The sequence below is a fragment of the Solea solea genome, chromosome 9 (genome assembly GCF_958295425.1).
Source record: "Solea solea chromosome 9, fSolSol10.1, whole genome shotgun sequence".
Taxonomy (NCBI): domain Eukaryota; kingdom Metazoa; phylum Chordata; class Actinopteri; order Pleuronectiformes; family Soleidae; genus Solea; species Solea solea.
The window spans coordinates 15218871-15240183 of record NC_081142.1 but is presented as its reverse complement, the minus strand read 5'-3'; the positions used below and the strand labels follow the sequence as shown (position 1 = coordinate 15240183).

General features: G+C 40.7%; 2 protein-coding genes across 5 annotated transcripts; both read right to left on the bottom strand.

Moving 5' to 3' along the window:
* Positions 1–2225: 2225 nt before the first annotated feature.
* LOC131465212 (uncharacterized) lies at positions 2226–12469 on the bottom strand. 2 transcript variants are annotated; one of them, XR_009241292.1, is made up of 13 exons: positions 12007–12469; positions 10567–10983; positions 9659–9997; positions 8802–9215; positions 7943–8356; positions 7409–7459; positions 6121–6176; positions 5941–6033; positions 5713–5857; positions 4967–5074; positions 4832–4880; positions 3435–3590; positions 2226–2453 (listed from the first exon to the last, which is right to left on the bottom strand). XR_009241292.1 is itself a non-coding variant. In XM_058637646.1 (12 exons), exons 1-12 carry the CDS (start codon positions 12403–12405, stop codon positions 2371–2373), a joined length of 2568 nt encoding a protein of 855 aa, XP_058493629.1. In that variant the 5' UTR covers positions 12406–12469; the 3' UTR covers positions 2226–2370. The 2 variants fall into 2 exon arrangements, 1 of the variants encoding a protein (XP_058493629.1); XM_058637646.1 differs by lacking the exon at positions 3435–3590.
* A 768-nt stretch (positions 12470–13237) lies between these two features.
* Positions 13238–19040, bottom strand: LOC131465199 (interferon-induced protein 44-like). 3 transcript variants are annotated; one of them, XM_058637625.1, is made up of 10 exons: positions 18725–19040; positions 17579–17703; positions 16744–16795; positions 15507–15580; positions 15317–15365; positions 14695–14890; positions 14226–14372; positions 13957–14128; positions 13623–13723; positions 13238–13539 (listed from the first exon to the last, which is right to left on the bottom strand). In XM_058637625.1, the coding sequence occupies exons 2-10, from the start codon at positions 17688–17690 to the stop codon at positions 13339–13341; spliced, it is 1104 nt and encodes a 367-aa protein (XP_058493608.1). In that variant the 5' UTR covers positions 17691–17703; positions 18725–19040; the 3' UTR covers positions 13238–13338. The 3 variants fall into 3 exon arrangements, with proteins under 3 accessions (XP_058493608.1, XP_058493607.1, XP_058493609.1); XM_058637624.1 differs by having other exon boundaries at positions 14226–14378; positions 18725–19038; XM_058637626.1 differs by lacking the exon at positions 18725–19040 and having other exon boundaries at positions 14226–14378; positions 16761–16795; positions 17579–17663.
* Between the last annotated feature and the right edge of the window lie 2273 nt (positions 19041–21313).

Genomic DNA, 21313 nt, shown 5'->3' with positions numbered 1-21313 from the left:
TCTCTGTGGCAGCTGTTCTGTGATCCTGGTGCTGTTGGTTTCTCTTTACCTGGGTCTGCTCGGCTCGGCTTGGCATTGAGGTGATAACAGTTCTTCCAAAGATGGATTCTGCAGGTGAAGGCCGTTTACTGTTACAATAGGTGAATTGCAGTAAAGTTCTGTTTGATTCCGCTGTGTTTTCTTCACAGTTGATTTGATGTGTCGCACATGCCTTTCACTAATTTGCGATATTGGGTTGAACTGGTGATGTGTCTTAAAAAGCTTGTCGTGTGGTTCAGGACATCCAAATAGAGACATGTACATTTTCAATATGCACTTTCATGTTTTTGTTGTTTTTTTTTTTTCCAACATGTAGCTGTTTCAGGATGCTTCACTCATGACTCAGAAAATGACTCCTGATTCCACTTCAAGTTCACCCCTGAAGGAACAGCGTATTGTTGGCAGCTCTTCTGGCCATCCCAGGTGAATCAGTTCTTTGTGAGCTTTGGATCTTCAGTGTTACCATTATGCAGAGCATCTTGTGTTTTTTTTTTGGTGAGATGTTTATTATAGCGATGCTGTGGCCTGTCTGGATCCTCACTCTCTGTATCGTTTTCCATGTGTACACTCATTCAGCTCCATGTCGCCTCCATTTACAGGTTTTTTTAACCGGCTGGGAAAGTCTGCCAGGACCGTCTTGTTCTGTTTCAGGTGAGAACTTGACTTCATATACACTGCTGCATAGGGGATGGGTGTTGCTGTATCTTGACTGGCACCATGCCTAAGCCTTTTTGTGAAGCATTTACTTAAACACTGTGGAATTATTTTTGAATTCAGGTCAAGTCAGGGTGTTTCTTGTCATCCTTGCTTGGTCGTTTTATCCCTTCATCTCCAATGACACGACTAATCTTCCGAGCTGTCTTAGCTTTCATCCTCTATGTAGAGACACGTTTTCTGTCTGTGAGCAATGACATAGCCTCTCTCAGATCCAGATTGGACAGTTCATCATCATCAGTAAATGTGATGCCATGTCTACCAGTGTCTGCACACACTCGGCTCTGATTACCTCCCCTCTAGCTACTTATTGCTATAGCCTGTAGCTCTCGTTCACCACTTCCGGCAAAAGAAAAATCATCCTCAGACAATCCTGCCTGAGGCTCACGTCAGTCACAGAGCAGGTGTTTGTGTCATTTTCATAGCTGCCACCGTTAAGTGTTATCTGGAGTCAATGATGAGGACTGCAGGATCAGTTTCAACGTTTTCTTTTTACTCCATGTAAACCTGAGCACATTACACACTCATGCTGAGCTAACGTAGTAGCATAACACTCCATCTAGGGCGGTGATATACAGTGCATCTGGAAAGTATTCACAGCGTTTCACTTGTTCCACATTTTGTTGTTACAGCCTTATTCCAAAATGGATTCAGTTCATTTTTTGACATTTTTGCAAATTTAATAAAAATAAAAAAACTGAGAAATCACATGACATAAGTATTCACAGCCTTTGCTCAATACTTTGTTGATGCACCTTTGGCAGCAATTACAGCCTCAAGTCTTTTTGAATATGATGCCACAAGCTTGGCACACCTATCTTTGGGGAGCTTTGCCCATTCCTCTTTGCAGCATCTGTCAAGCTCCATCAGGTTGGATGGGAAGCGTCGGATGACACATCCCGGATGAAAACCTGCTCCAGAGCGCTCTTGACCTCAGACTGGGGCGACGGTTCATCTTTCAGCAGGACAACAACCCTAAGCACACAGCCAAGATATCAAAGGAGTGGCTTCAGGACAACTCTGTGAATGTCCTTGCGTGGCCTAGCCAGAACCCAGACTTGAAGCCGATTGAACATCTCTGGAGAGATCTGAAAATGGCTGTGCACCGACGCTTCCCATGTGTGTAGAATTTTGAGGAAAAACATTTATTTAATCCATTTTGGAATAAGGCTGTAACATAACAAAATGTGGAAAAAGTGAAGCGCTGTGAAAACTTTCCAGATGCACTGTAGTTCCACTAAACATATCACAACATCTATAGCCTGTGTGTTGCGTTCAATGTGCTGCTGCAAATAGTTTACTCTGGTTCTAAACAGAAACACTGGCTCAATCACAAATCACTTTCTACTTATTAACACTCATTCACTCGTCACACACCTATTTAGTAAATCTTTTCATTTACTTTCAATAAAATTTCTAAAAATTTGTTAAAAATAGCTATTTAAATTCTCCCTATTTTATTCTATGTTTCATTAAAAAAAAAAAAAAAAAATTTGAACATTGTCACGTCCAAGCCAAACCCCGAGCTCGACAAATCATTTGTGGATATTAGTCTGAACCCGGTCTGAACCATCTGGCCCCAAAAAGTGCTGTATTTCTGTTTTGATGGACCCCTCACTACACACTTGTGTCGTCACTGAGGTCTGGGGCAGAAGTGTCCATAACCACCGTCTGGTTGATGTCAGGGTCTGATGGTGACGCTGCAACACAAACAAACACACTGGTCAGTTCACTGGGAGTTCACTTAGGCTGTACTTAAAAAACTGTAGGTCTTGACGCCCATTGTCTTTCAAAAGTGACCCATATCTGAAACATTTACACTGGGACAAAACCCACCACAGGGTGGGTGTGGCTGAAAATGGTTAACAGGCTGAAATGGAAGTGAAAGTTGTGTTATTATGCAATTTGGAAAGGCTTAAAGGGCATGACATCTCAGAATGAGTCCACTGTCCTGAGCCCTCGTCCTCCATTGCACTGGTTGAAGGAAAGTCTTGGGAATTTAGATAAGTATACATTTGTTTGTACATCATTCGCAGTCGTGTTTGATTTTTGTAACGAGGCCCGAATCTGATCTGAGAATTTCTGTATCTATGACCCATGACTGTGTGCACTGTCATGGGTCATATCTGGAACATTTCAGAATTGGGTCACTTGCACCGCTCAGTGTAAATGCCGCTTAAATCATTGGATGATGCTTACTAAACAAATGCATTTTATATATATATATATATATAGATATTGAAGCACTTTTTTTGTTGTAATTTTTCCCCCTTCTACCGTTTGTCTTATTGTGAACACATTTAAGAGTCTTGAAGTCTCATTTTTAAGTTTCCAACCACAATAAATGTACCTTTAAACACCAATATTCATGTCTTTGTATATCCATACACAAACAGTAATGCTGAACACAGAACACAAATAGGGAGCAGAATTTAAAAAAACAACAACAAACAAAAAAACAAACAAACAGAAGCACAAGGTTTAACAGTTAAGTTAACCCATTTGTCCCAGTCAGACATGAATCTAGGTTGGCTTCTCCTGTGATAGCTATTGCCTTATCACATTCCTTTCCCCTGCAACCAGCATTATATTTACTAAATATTACTCACTTACTCTCTAGAGGGATTTGGAATATATCCTGTAAGGTGCTGACTTTTCCTCTTTAACATACTAGCACTTACCGGCCTTTCTCAAATGGAGGGTCGTCCAAAAAGTTGCTTGCAGCTGTTGTCTCTCCTCTCCACAGACACACTGAGCTGCAGGACACTCTCATCACAACCGATGTACCCGCAATTTTACTGAGAGGCTCCCCCTTTTGGTGAAAGTCCAGCTCATGTCTTCACAAAACACAATATTTTCTAATGAACAGAGGACTTGGTCAGTCACACACACACACACACACACACACACAAACATGCATGCACACACGGATTTGCGTCGCTGTATTGACTTCCAGCCTAAACAAAGCATTATCCCTAACCCTAACCTGAACACAATTCAAATCCTAGCCCTAAACTTGACCATTTTGACACACACGCACGCACACACACACACACACACACACACACACACACACACGTACGCACACACACACGCACACAGGCTGAATCTCAGTCAGGACGATGAGAACTCTACATTCAACATTACATAAATCAACAACATCATTTTAACTAGAACTTTAATTCTGGCTTGAAAGATATTTTTTATTAACCAAAACATGATGACACTGAAACAGGAGGTGTTTGGCTCTGACAGGATAGGCCTGTTGTAAGCCTTTATTTATTTATATATTTTTATCAACTATTTATTTGAACAATTTTATCACAAAAATGCCTTAAAAACACAGCAACATGATTTGCTCCTTGTTTTTTTCTTTTGGAAAACCTCATTTATGCAATTCTCTTGTCCAAACAATCACAAACAGCTTGCAAAATGAAATCGCGGAGGGACTGATACAAGGTCGGGTGTGTCTTAACATTTAATAGTAATATCTAATATATTTCATTTTGTAGGAAATCACTCTATAGCTTGTATGCTGAACAATTCCAACAATTAATCATTTATAATGTTCACGTTTTGAATAACAACATGTTGTTTGATTGCAGATATCAAAAGAAGTAACGTTTTTTTTGAGTATTTCAGAACTGAGCAATGATCCTTCTTTAATTATATTTCATAAAAGAGCTTTGTATTTAATTGCCCAGTCTAGTTTAAATCTAGTTTAAATGAACTCTGTACTCAACTGCACTGTAATCTCTAATTTGTATTTGGTTAATTAAGAGTTTTCCTCATTTTATCCATGGATTATCAATAATATGAATGTCATTTATGTAATAATAAGACATAGACATAATCAAAGAAAAAAGCCACAAAAAGGGGAAAACAATTGATGAAAATTCAACACAAGCTCTGCAATAGAAAGAATTGTTATCATAGTAAAGAGATATACTGTGATTACACATGTATACATTTTCATATTATAAAACATTAATTTTTAAAAGCCCACAAAGGAACAAATTGTATATTTTTACATACACATATCACATGAAAACACACTGATGGAGAAATATTGTCTTACCTATAGTTATGTTGGGAAGCTTCTTCCTGATCCTCCTTCTCTTCTTTCCCTACAAAAAGAAAAATCAACGGATAAAAACCTCATTGCGGTGATCGGGGCGACTGTGATTGTGTGAGTTGTGTGTAGTGTTCATACGTAGTTGTCTTTGCACGACCAGTCGGGAAACCGCATTATGTGGAGCAGCTTCTCCTTTTCTGCCTTTTCTTTATATTTGACTCGGTCCTCTTTTGATATCGACTTCCACTGTGGACTCAGACAACACGCTGTCAGTGCACACACACACACACAAACACACGTGCAGAAACGTGCTACTGCACAGGCACAAACAAACGTGACGGCAAAAAGATTTGAACAGATGCACATTTATAGGTTCAAACGGTGGAAATCCTCTTCTTTCAGGATGTGAAAATATATGGAAAGAAGAAATGACATGTTGTTTTCTTTTTCTAGATACTGCCAATGCATGACAATACTGTACTCAGTAGCTCTCATTCACCACTTCTGGCAAAGAAGAGTTGGTAATGGTCTGTATTTATATAGAGATTTTCTAGTATTGATGAGCTGCTTTATTCTATAGTTTTTGGAGTTGCAGAGCCAGGAATTGAGGCCACATCCTTCCAGTTGAAAGACAACTCGCCCTACCACTGAGCCACCATGGCTTAATCCTTCAATCCTAACTCCTCACTTTTTTAATACTTTTACTTTGAAAAGCACATTTTATATCAGAAAATTACTTTTATTGCACTTAAGTACTGTAAGTGTCATGTACTTTAAGACTTTTACTTCTCATTTTCTGGTGAGATACTTGTACTTTTACTCAAGTATCGCTTTTAGCCACTTTATACAAGACTGAGTGTACTGTGATGAAATGTGAGCGTCACCATTTGTCCGAGGAGGGAATTGGCGGCTGCACTGTGATTAGCGGCGACCTTTGCCCTGTTTTCCCTCATAAACAGCATGAAAGCGTTAGGCGGCTTCTTAACGTATGGCCGCCCGTCGTCCTCACTGCTCCCACACCTTCGCTTACTGTAGTAATACAGACAGAAAACACGAGATGAGTGTGAGCTGTAAAGACTTCCAGAAACAGCAATGAAGCAGGTGCAACTTACTTTGCCATGATGTTGTTCTGGGACGGCGGCAAAAGGTTCACATAACTTGTTAATTTTACATCTGGTGGAACCCCATAGACCACCTCTCCATTTCTACAAAAACAAAATCAGGTAGATACGTAAGAAGCAGAAACACTGTGTTTGAAGATACCACAGTTTGAGTAGACTCATGTTACTTACACGACTCCAATTGCAGGCATTTGCAAGACCCCGTTATTTAGCCTTAATGAAAGGAACTGTGGACACACACACACACACACACACACACACACACAAACAATATCATATACATATTCAACCACAAAGTTAAATATATAGCTTGTGTACAGCTTTTAGACAGGTGCTATAGTTTTTTTCACCCCAAAAAAATAATAGAAAACAAGATGGCCGACTTCCTGTTGAGTTGTGGCTGTGGTCACAATTTATTTTTTTGAGCCTCTTGGGCTATAACTGTCATGATTCCCCCTCACGGTTCTTCTCTCCCTCCTTCTCATCACCTACCAGCCACTCCCTCCTCATCAGCCACTCCCTCCTCATCAGCTCGACTCCACTCACCTGTTCACAGCAGCTGCACCTGATCACTAATCAGCGCACTATATACACTCCTCTCCACTATGCAGTCACTGCCAGATTGTTCTATGTCGTTTGCACTAGTCTCTCCAGCGTTTTTTGGACTGATTCCCCAGTATCGACCCTGCCTGTCCCCGACCTGTCTGCTCTGTTTGTCTTCCGGCGATCGACCCAGCCTTCCGCCCCTGACTACGGATTCTGCCTGCTCCCCGCCTGTCTTCGGTTTGCTTGCTGTGACGGAACAGCTCAGCCTCAGGTCCATTTCCTGCTATCTCCTCAGTGTCTGTTTGCTGCTTCAGCCATAGGGATCACCTACGATCACCTGCACCCCACGAAGCAAGGTTATATGATTGTGCCGTCTTTGAACTGTCCGTTGAAAAGATGAAGAATGAAAGTCGTTACCGACCGTCTGTCTGCCTACGTGTGGTGCATTTGGGTCCTCCCCCGACCCGTTACAATAACAAGTTCCAACCAAGTTTTAAGAAATTTGGTGCAACTTAATCTTGGCTTGCTCCATCCACGTTCCCCCTTAGGGGGCAGTATTGAGCCCTGGTGCAATGCATCGTGTAGGGCACTATGCCAATATCGCATTTTCACCAGACCTGACCTCCACTGTTTCGGCCCCTGGCATTTGTGCTTGGGCTCTAATAGGTGCACACGCACATATTAGTGGATAGGAATTGCATTGTAGCATTCCTGTTTAACAGGGAAAATATTCATTTTTAACTCACATTGATTAACTCAAATGATTACGTAAATTGAGGCGAGAGTGTGCTTGTGTGTGGTTCCCAACTGGGCAACCCAGTGAACAGTACAGGCTCACTCATCTGCCTCCTGTGGAAGATGTGAAGGTCTACATGGTGTGTGTGTGTGTGTGTAACTGTAACCAGGGTCTTACTGAGGGATCTATTCCTGGAGGGTGGTAAACAGGATGCTGATATGGCAGGAACTGTGTGGAAAGAGAGAGAGAGGAAGAGGGAAGGAAGTTAGTTTTCTAGAACATTTCGTCACATTGGAAGGCTGTAAATGTTACAAAAACTTTATCAATGGCAGCCTGTGGCCAAGTGGAAAGTGAACTTGGCTTGTAACCGGAAGGTCGCCGGTTCAAGTCCCTACCAGTTCGAAAGGGCTGGGGTACCCCTGAGCAAGGTACCCAACCCCCATTGCTCCCTGGGCGCTACTCGGTGTGGCAGCCCACTGCTCCTAATTCTAGGATGGGTCAAAATGCAGAGAATAATTTCCCTAAGGGGATTAATAAAGTATCTAAAAAAAAAAATTATAATAAAAATACCTCTGTCTTCTAATTTTACTTACTTTTTTGTATATTTAACCTACAATCTTAATCCTTATCAGTTCCCGCGTGTTGGCCTTACACCATTCATATTTCTCATGATGATAGATACATTTCTTCATGAATCCATCTCTGACTTACCTGTCCCTGGCCGTGAGCACCTGCCTGGCCATTTTGATGACCCCCTGACTGCATAATAGTTTGTATATGCAGCGGTTGTTGGCACAAATTTGAAGCAGCCTGTTCCGCATCACACATTAATGGCTGATAGAGGCTGGATGAAGCTGCTCCCAGTGTTTTGCTCCCAGTACTTTCACTTCCCACTGACTGAGGTTGGCTGTTGAACCCTGTCTCAGCAGGAATATTAGGAGGAGGTAGAGGGTTGGGCGATTCTCCCAGAATTTTACGGAGCACCTCAAAATCAACATCCGGCAACTCTCCTTTCAAAATCCTATGAGTGATGAGTTCTAAATCTTCGTGTAGATCCATCGCTTGCATTGATGCTCCTAACTCTGTCTCCAGTCTGCTCAGAGTCGGATGTGTTGTGCCCAGGTCCTGTAACATTGACAGAAAGCTGCTTTTAGACACTATTATAAACTGTAGACTACAAGATGATATGGGTAGAACAGATTTCCTAGCCCATGTTAGGGCCACTGTCCCTGCCTGCCCCCAGATGTTTTTGAGAGGAGTAGTGAGACTTGTTAGGTTTGGTAACGTTTGGTATTTCAGACCTACAGCTGCAGCTCACTATTTTGAGTAACAATGCTTTGCATCCTATGTTTTGAAGTGCTATTATCTGCATTAATGGGTGACTGGTAAACAGAGATTGTGGCCTGCAAGCAAACTTTTGTTTTATTGCAATACTGGCTGCAACATTGTTACCAGTGACGCCTGTTTTTCTTATTCTCTTAATGATGCATTTCTTACATATAGCCCCTCTAAGTATCACCCATATTGATTGACATTTCTACATGACTCCATCTCTAATCTCGTTTCTTACCTGTCCCAGGCTGTGGGAACCTGTTTGGCCATTTTGGTGAACTCTTGACTGCAGGATGGCTTGACTGTGCAGCAGTTGTTGGCACAAAGTGGAAGCAGCCTGTTCAGCAGCAGACATTAATGGCTGGTGGAAGCTGGGTGAAGCTGCTCCCAGTGGTGTGCTCCCACTGCTCCCACTTCTCACTGCCTTATGTTGGCTGTTCGACCCTGTCGCAGCAGGAACGTTGGGAGGAGCTAGAGGGTTGGGTGATTCTTCCAAAATTGTACGGAGGACGTCGAAGTCGATGTCTGGCATCTCTACTTTCAGCATCATCGGAGTGATGAGCTCCATATCCTCACGCAGATCCATCCCCTGCAGGGATGCTCCCAACTCTTTCTCTAGTTTGGTCAAACTCCTATTTGCCTCGGTCAGGTCCTGTGACAGGAACAGAAAGCAGGTTTAAATTGAACAGCATCAAGGATCAAATTCAAATTCCAGGTGTGAGAGTGAACTGGCGACCTGTCCAGGGTGTGACCCTGCCCTTTGCCCTATGTCAGCTGGGACCCCCCGAGACCCTCATATGGAGGATAATGCAGTAGAAGATGAATGAATGAATGAATTAATTAATTAATTGTATAAAAAGTAGTAGTATTTAAGCATTCATATTAAATGTTTCATGTTTACTAAGTTTCAACTTCAAACTTTTAAGCTTTCATGATGTGGGAAGAAGAATCCTAACAAAGTGAAGATTTGTTTTAAAGATTTTAGATTAAAACAAATCTTTTCATTCTCTTGTGTTGGCCTAAACCTTACACTTAATGAATACATTAACATGTAACATCTGACATGACTCTATCATCTCTAATTAAGTGTCTTACCTGTGCCTGGCCATTTTGGTGACCCCCTGACTGCACGGCAGCTCGACTGTGCAGCAGTTGTTGGCACAGAGTGGAAGCAGCCTGTTCAGCAGCAGACATTAATGGTTGATGAAGACTGGATGGAGCTGCTCCCAGTGTTGTTGCAGCAGGAACATTAGGAGGAGGTAGAGGGTTGGGTGATTCTCCCAGAATTTTACGGAGCACTTTAATGTCAATGTCTGGCAACTCTCCTTTCAAAATCCTCTGAGAGATGAGTTCCAAATCCTCACTCAGATCCATCACCTGCATTGACGCGTGTAGCTCTCTTTCTACTCTGTTCTGATTTGCTGTGCTGTGCTCCTATGACATTGACAGAAAGCTGTTTTTTTTAGACACTTTTATATTGAACAGTTTAAAGTACAAATGACATCTGTGGGTGTTGAAAATTGACTGAATGAAACAGTGGCACACAGTAGTGTGGTTTATGCAATGCAATGGGATGAGGATCTGTATGGGAAAGACAGATGGTTTGAAAAAGGAGTAAAAGAAGACAGCTACATTAACCAGGAGAAAACACAACTCAGCAGAGCAGGTGACCTGAGGCCATATCTACATGGAAACTTTCCTGATCTGCTCTTTTTTGCTCTTAGAGCAAAGAAGAAGCATTTTAGGTCTTCCAAAATGTCAGTTCTAGTTCCGATCAGGTCACAAACCCAGGTCTTCTTACTGCGAAGGCAAGAGTGCTAACCACTACACTAAACGTGTGGCCCTTATCATGGTCATTGTGTGTCTAAATATCACATATAACACCTTTAAGCTTACTGATAAGCAAAGCCTTGCTTTCCCATTTGCCGTCCTTAACCTTGTCCCTTGCTAGAAATATTGATACAATTCTACATGACTCGTGAATCGCTAATCTCGTATCTTACCTGTCCCTGGCCGTAAGCATCTGCCTGGCCATTTTGGTGACCCCTTGACTGCATCATAATTTGATTATGCAGCAAGCGTTGGCTCAGAGTGGAAGCAGCCTGTCCAGCAGCCGTCATTGACGGTTGATGGAGGCTGGATGGATCTGCTCCTTGTGGTTTGCTGCTCCCTCTGCTCCCACTTCCCACTCCCTGAGATTGGGTGCTGAACCCCATCATCGCAGGGACATTCAGAGGATGTAGAGGGTTTGGTGAGTCTCCCAAAATTTTATGGAGCACCTCAAAGTCGATGTCCGGCAACTCTCCCCCTGACATCCTCTGAATAATGAGCTCCAAATCATTACGTGGATCCATGGACTGCATTGACGCTCTCAGCTCGGTCTCTAGTCTGCTCAGACTCTGATGTGCTGTGCCCAGGTCCTGTGACAGTAAAAGAGACCTGGTTTTTAGACAGTGATTAGACAGTGATTGATTAATAAAAATATAATTTTTAGACATTTTTGGACTGAATATCTCCAGTCTACCTTTGATCTGGGTTGCCATGGCAAGTTTTGGTAGGGAATTTCATACACCTTTGCTAGGTGTCACCATCAATTGCCATTAAAAGGAAAAATATAGAGCTGCAACTAACGATTATTTTCATAACCGATTAATCTGTTGATCATTTTCATGATTAATCGAGGAATCGTTTGGTCCATAAAATGTCAGAAAACGTTAAACGATTAATTTAGTAATCAATTAATAATCGATTAATCGTTTCAGCTCTAGAAAAATAAAGAAATATTCTTCTGATGCACTGAGAACATTAAGAACTTTGCATAAAATATTGTGTAAATATTTGGCGATGCGATAAAGTAGTCCCACTGACAAAGTTGTGTGTGTTATAGGAACATCTAAGTTTATACTTCTACCTACTACTATTTCGAACATGTGTCTGTCTGTCCATCCGTCCACCCACCCACAGTGATTATTTTAAGTATTTCTATCAAAAAAAATGAGGGAACATAGACAACAAAGCACGACACGTGAGTGGAAACCAGTGTGATTGGCACCTGGTCTTGTCTGACAGACACCTGGTCTTGCAGATGACTTCCTCACCGCTCTGAACTTCGCTTAACAAGACTTCAACATGGCACCAAGATGCTAAAGGAGTCCAAACAGGGGTTTGGAATCTTATGGGTGACTCCAGCTTTACCTCTTCCCTTAGTGTCATACACCAGGCAAGTGGTACTCACCTTTCCTTATTTGAATACATTTTTTTTTTTTGTTTTCTTGTTAGATGAAGGCCTCATATGTGTTTGCCGGGAATTTTTGATGTAAATAAGATCAGATTTGTTTTCTTTTTTCGCAATTCCGTTGTGTTCTGCCAGGGAATATGGGCTTTTTTTCCACTGCCAGTTACACACATTTCGACACGACTGCCTCTCCAACATAGTGTCTTACCTGTCCCTGACTGTGAGCACCTGCCTGTCCATTTTGGTGACTCCTTGACTGCACAATAGTTTGACTATGCAGTGGTTGTTGGCACAGGGTTTGAGCACCTCCACTCTCCATCGCCTGGAGTTTGCTGTTGAACCCTCTTGCGGGAGGGACAGCCGGGGATGAAGGGTTGGGGGATCCTCCCAAAATTTCACAGAGCACCCCATAGTCAACCGTCAACAGAGTTTGACTAAAAGGTTCCACATCATCACAGATATCCATGGTCTGGGATGAGTTTCCTATGTCTGTCCCCAGCCTGAACATATATGTACAAAAGCCAGGACATGACTCTAAAGATGGACTAAAGTCACATCGCGTGCTGCTGATTTTGTTCTTCTCTGGTGTTTTACTGCTTACCTCCATATCAAATCCTTTCAAGTTCAAAGCGATTCTGTCCTGGAATGTTGGTTGTGTCGAGCTTGAAGACATTTGACATGAATTATGTTGCATTGTTACCTTCTTCTAGGTTTAATCATTCATTACTGCTTCGCTTTCTCACTACTCGCGTACCAAATGCCCTTCTCCTGGGTTTAATCGTCATTGCATGTACATGTGCTTTGCTTTGTTATGTTCATTCTCGGTGTTTTAATGGAAATTGTCGTCCATAACGTTGCATTACTGTCACCCATAACGTTGCATTACTGTCAGCCATAACGTTGCGTTATTACATTAGAACACTTTAACTTTTCATTATAGCCATGATCTCTGCATCATCAGGACAAACAGTCCTCAAAGCTTGACATTGTGTAATTTCCCTGTGTCGAGCTGTAACAGTTGTAGCCTTCAGTTTCTTTGAGTAAAGCATGTGTGCTTGTTATTATTGGTGTCTTCTCTCTTTTCGAATCAGTATTCTTTGAATTACTGTCGTTTATGTGCTTTTTTTTGGTATTTTACTGCCTCCTCCCATGTATTATATTTTTTCACGTTCAAAGCAATTTATTCATTTGTTTATTTTGTTGATAAGTAAGTAAATAAATGAATTGAATGAATTGTCTCTTCAGGGATCAGCATTACTGGCTTATTATCGCTCCTCAGTGTATTGGTGTCTGTTTGGGTTCCTTCAGCTGATTCTTCCTTCCTGTTGGGTCTCATTTATGAGGTTATACAGTTAATGCAAGCCGGGAGACACATCTATTTTGTGTGTGTGGTTGTCTTTGAATAAACAAACTATATATACAAAATGCAGTTTTTGCGTTCAAAATACATTTTTTAATGATTAACGGAAAGTAGTTATATTGTGATGTTCAAAAAGTACACTCATCATCAATAAGCTCATTTGTAGATGAACTGTTCTGCTCAGGCCATGTCCTCAAAAGTGTCTTTCTCAACCTTCCCTGTGTGGTCCTGGAAATACAGATCGGCATACTGCATGATGTGGTCGACGGCACTGAGAAGAAGCACATCCATGTTCACGTCCACGTCCAGCTCTGAGGCGTAGTTCTTCACGGGGACGATGTAGGACGTGGACATACCCAGCAGCTCTCCGGCTTTACTCATCTACAACCACAAACACTATGAAGAGCACATTTTCTATAGGACATTTACAGAAGATGAACTGCGTATGGTCTGTTTAAACCTACCATGTCTCGGATTATGCTGCTCCTGTAAACATGGGTGATGTCTTTGGCAGTGTCTAGAGAAAGTTGGTCTATGTGGGTCAGCAGAGCCACCTGGTGAACACCTGACAGAAACACACGAGGCATTACATTATCGAGAAATACACCACAAACAAAACTGACAACATTATTGACAAATCAGAATAAACCAGTTTAAATGACTGACAATTTACTAACTATTATCACTGTCTCTGCAGTTTGGGCCAGAGCTTAATCTAACAAACAACATCTGCAATAGAATCTGAAGATAAGATAAGATGAGAATGAAATTACCAAATTGAATTAATTTTTTACTCACCCAGGTCACTGATGTGTTCTCTGAGCTGCTGGAAGATGGTGCTGGTGCCTTTAGGGTATTTGAGGATTTTAGAGGCATCCACCACAAAGGCCACACAATGGATTTTGTCTTTTAGTCCAGGCCACTTCACATAGCCCTCTGTCTCGGGTCTCACTGGCTGATCTGGGCTGAACTAGGGGAGACCAATAATGAGAGATTGTGTGTCTGAAAAATGAGGAGATAAACCAGATCGAGATGTCATTGCAAATGAGCATATGGCCTTGCTGTACCTTGTGTCCTTCAGGTACATGACCTTTAATGACGGACAGGATGTCATGGAGGGTCAGTCCGGTCATCTCTTGTTCACTCAGCCCCATAATATCACACAGCACCAGTCTGGGGGCATCTTCTCCCTTCTGACCACGAATGTTGAAAGACTGCAGCTGACACAAAAAAAACACTAAAGGTAATGGGAGCGAAAACTCTGAAAGACAACTCTAGCTTTCAGAACAGTTAGTCCAGCCCTGCTGGAGAATCTCTGGCAGCGATCAGGCTCATATGGCTTCAAAAGATCATAAATATAGGCAGTAAACAAGCAGTAAAATCATACAATCAATTCTAAATCTCACAGGTAACCAGGCAAGGACAGCTAGAGTTGGTCGCAACTCCGTGTGTGTGAAAAGTCTCTAGCTTTCAACATCAACATGAAGCTTTTGTGATTTCTCTCAGTTGTTTTACATGTTGCTGTTTCTCTTTAACCTTTTTAGTGAAGCTGTTTGGGGAGGAGCCAACCATGGCCCGGTTGGTGACCCTTCCATTGAAGACCGACTGGACTGAGCTGATGAAACTGGACTTTCCAGAACCAACTGGGCCCAGGAGGAGAACCCTGGTCTCAGTCACCTCATTACAGCTCGGTCTGTGGGAGCTGACGGTCTTCATCAGGCTGCTCCTTCGTCTATGGGTTGGAATTTAAAATTCTCACTTATTGATTGTGCAAGACAAAATGTATCAGCAGGACTCGTATAGTGTAAATGTACAGGGCTGTAGTCACCTCAGAAAATCTTGGTTGACAGTCGTCTGTAATCATAGTTCATCAAACAATCGATTTCTCATGAATTTAAACTCATGAAAAAATGACTAAACCCAATTAAGCTAAACTTACCTGGTCACTTTACATAAATGATCTAAATCAATGATCCGTAAAACATAAAATTGGAAGTTGCCAATTCCATTGTGTTCACACTCAAAGCCCCAAGCTTTAAAAACAATTGAATGAAGTTCTGAGAAACACACAGACACCCGTTCAACGGGAGACTTCAGCCCAACATTGATTTAAAATAGTTTCAAACTTGGCTTAATTGAATGTTACAGCTGTACTCACGCCTCTGTCCACTCCACATCTCTCCATGGAGATTCCAAGGAAGGTGTTCCTAAAGAGAGAGTTTAACAGTAGATTAGATTTCATTTTGAACGCAAACTTTTACATCTGCTGAAAAGTGACTATCAAAATGTAAAAGATTTTTTCTGATTCTATGGAAAAGTGCCAAAAAAACATGGCCTCTAACTGTCACCGAAACTGAAAGATCCGTTCGTCATTTGCTTTGTTGAAACGTCCATTTCTTCCCCAGATCCAAGATTGCCAGAACTGATAAGTAAAACACAAGTATTAGAGGAAAACAATAGAAAAAGCAAACACCTACATGCAAATGATTTTCTTGTAAACTGGCAGCATAACGCGCTACTGATTCCATAATAGGAGCCCACAGAAACTGCAGCTGCTTTGGTCTGCACTAAAGAGTATCTCTGTGTGTTCAGATCAGCAGTGATTCCTCAAAGACAACAAGGGAAGCTCAGCTTCCTCTAAAATGTGTTGTATTTACATTTCAATACTAAACGTGCGCTAGAATGTGTCACTAGTTTGTTCAGAATCAGCTGTTTATCACGGATGATGGATCATCTTACGTGATTTCCGTATACCCGTAGCAGCCTCCGCATTAAAACCACTTGAAGCTCAGCTCCAACTGTTCTCTATGTGACGACACAGAATGGGCTTTTTCACTGCAGTGAGCTCGATGGTGATTAGACCAATGCGGCAAAAACGTCACGGAAGCTCAGCTTCTCTGGGAGTCAATGGAGCAGCGGGCGGGGCACGGACGCTGGGCTTCTGCATGATGACTGGAGGAACTGTCTGAAAGGCGGAGCCAGTTTTTGATTGACAGTGTTGCGGAGACATACACAACAGCGGAGCCTTTTTCTGCCTCAGTCCTGTCTGGACTTTGTGAGGTAAGTCTATAGACACGTAGCTGGTCGTTGTGTGTTATTTGCTCGGCGATATAGATAATTTTTATTTGTACATAGAGACTGTAAAAGAAAACGCTATTATAGCATTTCAGTTTTACAAAATTAACGCGTTTCCTTGTTCTAGTTGTTCATTTGCAGAATTTATATAAGAATTTATGTATAAATAACAGATCAACTGGTTCAGCTCCTTTGGCAAGGTGCTGAGTAACACATTTTTCTGTGAGGTGACAAAGTCATCATATACTGTATATCTTCTATATTTTGCACTTTAACTGTTTTTTGTTTTTGTTTTCCTTTCCCAAATATGAATCCAGATCCACGTCCATGTGAACAGCATAGATATAATCACATCTTCGACTTCAAAATCGTTTCCTTTTTGAGTGACGCTGCTCACAAACAGACAACCATAATCTCCTAGAAGTAATACAATGTAGTGATAAATAAAGCTATTACTCCTCCATGAACTAGATTGGAGATTGTTTTATGAAATATCACAACTTTACTCACGCTTTTGTAGAGATCACCTGCTTTTTCACTTGATCGTTGACCTTCGACCCAACTGTTGAACAAAGCCAGTCGTCAAACGTTCAGTCTTTGCTGTATTTCTCTTCCTTAAAAAAAAGTGTCACGCTCACTTACAGCTGTTAAAATGTAGCTTTGAATATGTGTTTATGTATTTATCCAGTTCAGTGTCAAACGCACTGTGATGTCCCATCCAGATATGAATGAGTTTATTAGAACAAAAACAAAACAACCACATTGAAAATCACTTTAATAATTTAGGCAGAGGTTTTAAACTTGGCCCCCCCCCACTCGATTTGATGTGGCCTGCCCTTTAATATCAAGTTATAATGAGAACTGGCCCATGCCCTCCTCCACCTAAAACTAGATTATAGACAAAATATAATACTAAATATGATCGTTAGCTGTGTGTTTGAGTGTGTGTGAGCATGTTTAGTGTTTCTATCACAGTTGTTCATATGTTATTATTTCATTTTTGATTTCTATTTGCATCATAAATATATTTTAATTGTGAAAAAACACTTTGACTTAGAAATTCTGTGAATAATAGTGTGAAAATTGTTATTTCATTGTTGTGATGGAATATTGTGACATATTGTGATTTTAGTCTAAATTTCTTTTTTCACATGACCAGCCTGGACACTCATTGGCCCCAAGGTCATTGAGTTTAAGGCCCCTGATTTGGTACATCAGTACACAGCTGTAAAGTGTTTTGACATTGTTGCCAATAACTAGACTTTTGTTTTATGAAGCATCCAAAAGAAACAGTAGTAGTAAGACACTGTAAGGAGGGCGGTCTAGGTAAGGAATTGTAGCTTACGTGGAAAACCTAAAGTAGATGTTTCTGGAGCATCTTTGACCACCGGAGGTGTGAATGCTGCACTGACATCAGTTAGGCGCTTGGAAGCAAAGGCGAAACCACCAAATGACATCTGAGGAATGATGCTGCAGGAAACATAGATCACAGGAAGGCATTACAGATAGACAGATAAAACACAAGTAGCAGCCAATGAGGTTGTCTTTATACTTTAAAATTATAAAATGGTACCTTGTAAACCCAATTGTGCCCAAAATCACCTATAATGTTTTGTGAAACTTTTAATAGCAGTTACTGTGAATGATCGTGAAACATAACATTGGCTTCCAGTAGGTTATAGAAACAGCCACTTATGCATTTTATAATGTGGAGGACAGAGGACTGTAACTCTATATACCAGGTTATGTGACTGGAGTGGAGCTGAGGAACAAATAACAAAAAAAAAATATATAATAGATAAATCAAAAATAGGGTCACCTTATGTCTTGCTCCATCTTAATCTATACCAGTGTGTGAAGTATAATGTGAGGAAGAGGAGGACGATGAACAAAATGCATAAATCTGCCTCCTCTTCACACCCCTCTATTCTAACGTTGGTGATAATGGAGTTACATCAAGAGTTCCATATTTTCTCGGGTGGCACTTGGCAAAAAAAGGTTCTAAGAAACCTAAATAAATAGTAAAGTAAATGCCAATCTAAAATTTGTATTTAAGTATCCTTATTTTTTATGAGTACGGAAGAGGATTAGGGTAACAGAGGAAAACAATATTTGAGTTCTGACTTTAAACTCAGAGTTATGATTTTAATCTCATAATTCTGACTTTAATCTCATAATTCTGACTTTAATCTCATAATTCTGACTTTATTCTAAGAATTCTGATTTTAATCTCAGAAATCTGACTTTATTCTCAGAATTCTGACTTTGATCTCAGAATTCTGACTTTATCAGAATTCTGAGAATAAAGTCAGAATTAATCTCAGAATTAATTCTGAGATTAACAAAAAAACATAATCACAGTGGGTCCAGACCATGGAATGATTTCTGAGATTAAAGTCAGAATTCTGAGAAATCCTAATCCTCTAACGTATGCAATTAGTAGTAAATAGTAGTAAGTAGTAAATTATTGATGAAAAAGACAAAACATTACTTTTACTTATCTCTAGCCGCTTCGATTGTAGCCCGTGTTGGTGTATGTAGACGAACAACACTGTGGAAGACACAGTAACTGCCCTTTTCTGAGGAAAAGAAAGTGAAACCTAAAGTGTCACAGAAAGATTAAAACAAAGTCAACAAACAAAATGTCACTGGGAGTCAGTGTAGTCTGTTTGTTTCATATTAATATGAAATGAAAGGAGGCGTGTCCTATGTGTGTGTGTTAAGAGCATTAATGCAAATAGACATGCAGGTTAAACGTCTCTGGCGTCGTCCCCCTCCTCTTCGGTAGCATCCCAAAAACCGAGCGTCACCGGAAAGAAACGAAAGTTATCGATGCTGCACAGATGCTGCACAGTGCTCTTGAATCCATGTGTGACAATCAAGTCTGAGGAAAGCGGCTTGGACCTTTGAATTCAAAATGTACAGTTTTTCCAGGATGTCCAGCCCTACCTTTTAAATGTTTTGGTTCAGATAAAGTGGTGAATATGTAAAGATATTGTAGACTTAAGCAAGCATTTTTACTTAAAGAGTCTTTTGATAATTAAGTAGTTACGAGTTTGTTAATCTTTCTGTTTCTGTGAATAAGTAATCATAACATGCAGAAACACATTTCCATGCCTTTTACTGCTTCTACTCATTGTATCCACTAGATGGCGGTGTAGTCTTGAGTTGAAATTGTGTTGGTTGTTCACCTGTGTGACAGCAGAGGTCAACACACATCACATATCACCGCTGCACTTTTCCCTGGACAGGGATGCCCTTTAGCCTGATATGCAAAGCATCCTCCCACAGTAGAGGGAAACATGTCTGATACACAATCACCAACATCGTTTAGTAGCTTTTAATCTTCTGAGAATGTTTGTTTTTTAGCTGAATATTATTAGTAGTATTATTGAAAGTGGTGATGTGTGTGTGTGTGTGTGTGTGTGTGTGAGTTTTCATGTATTTGTTGCTTTGTGAGGACCAAAGAGTGTATAAACCATAGAGAGTGAGGACATTTTGGCTGGTCCTCACACCCTTAAAGGGCTTTTAGGGGGTTAAGACCTGGTTTTAGGGTTAGGGTTAGAATTGAGTTTAGGGTTTGTTTACATGGAGTGAGCTGCTCAGGAATTAAACAGCTGTCTTATATAATAAAACAGACAATGGGACAGTTTATTAATTTTTTTTATTTAATCTTTATTTAACCGTTTAAAAAATAGATATAGGACACTGGTTCCAAACAACAGTTTTGACCAAAACAGTAATGTAACAATGTATAATGTTAGCATGACATTTAAAGTGCAGGAGCTGAGGTTGCAGTAATAAATAAAAACACAGACACTGTTCACTGCTTTCTCTTTGTCTGTCTAATAAGATCAAAGGAAACACTCCAAGTAAAGTCCAGTTCAGCTGTGAATGTGGATGTGTTTGTGCATAAACAATGTAACACTGCATATACTGTAGTTTTCAGTATCTCTGTATTTCAGTATCAGTCTATAAATGCAAGCAACGTCTGTCTGACAGTTAATCACAAAACTTGGCAGGTGATTTCCTGAGGTGACCAGTGTGTGCAGTGGCAACTTTGACGTTGTTTGGATAAGAAACACAAGACATATCCGTTTTTAAAAAACACTGAGCAGTTATTGCACGTATCACAGGACATTTTGCAACCACGCTGCTGCAAAGTTATATTGTATATTGTAATATTGTATACATCAATATGTGACCTTTAACAGCCTGCAACTGAAGAGACATAATAAAAGAACAACAACAACAACACCATCGAGGTAAAGCTCAGTATCCTTGTGGCCTTGTGGCCATGCAAGGCTTTAGCTGCATGAGTAACGATAATGTCTCCTCGGCTAAAATGAAGACAGAGGTATGAGGTAGATCAGTAACCCGCTGTTATGGAATAGAAGCATCGTAGCCTTGAGGTGATGACTGCGTGTCATTAAAATTGAGTGTAACTTGGCTTGTTTGACAGCAGACACTATATATACACGGTGACTCTGTAGATGGATGGACTGTGTTTTCCCTGAACTCCCTCAAACCCAAACCCATGTATCTATAAATAATGTGCACCTAAAAACCACATTTCACTACACGATAATTATTTTTTATCCACCGGCTGTGGCGAGGATTTAAGAAATGCTTTGCCTCGACACAGTGTTGTAATGTAACGACGTACAAATATTGTGTTACTGTACTTTAGTCACAAATTCACGCATCTGTACTTTACTTTGTTATTTCTATTTCTAGCAACCTTTACTTTTGCTCCACTACATTTCACTACATCTAACTGTCTTTTGTTACTCGTTTCTACCAAATAAAATCAGAAGAAGAAGAGTTGGTAATGGTCTGTATTTATATAGAGCTTTTCTAGTCTTGACACATCTTTCACATGGGGTTAAAGTGTCTTGCTCAAGGACACATTGAACCCACAACCTTCCAGTTGCAAGACAACTCGCCCTACACTCAGCTACCATGACTCAATACTTTTACTTCTAAAACTGAAGTACATTTTATATCAGAAAATAACTTTTGATACTTAACTACAGTAAGTGTCATAAACTTTAAGACTTTTACTTAGCCTAGTAATATT

Coding starts and splice junctions, on each gene's coding strand:
- LOC131465212 (XM_058637646.1), bottom strand. CDS start 12,405: ATGGAGGTAAGCAGTAAAACACCAGAGAAGAACAAAATCAGCAGCACG. Junction 6,177..7,408: donor CTCCAGGAATAGATCCCTCA/GTAAGACCCTGG, acceptor GTGTGTCCACAG/TTCCTTTCATTAAGGCTAAA. Junction 6,034..6,120: donor ATGCCTGCAATTGGAGTCGT/GTAAGTAACATG, acceptor TTGTTTTTGTAG/AAATGGAGAGGTGGTCTATG.
- LOC131465199 (XM_058637624.1), bottom strand. CDS start 17,690: ATGTCATTTGGTGGTTTCGCCTTTGCTTCCAAGCGCCTAACTGATGTC. Junction 14,129..14,225: donor ATGTACCTGAAGGACACAAG/GTACAGCAAGGC, acceptor GGTCTCCCCTAG/TTCAGCCCAGATCAGCCAGT. Junction 13,724..13,956: donor AGAACACATCAGTGACCTGG/GTGAGTAAAAAA, acceptor TGTTTCTGTCAG/GTGTTCACCAGGTGGCTCTG.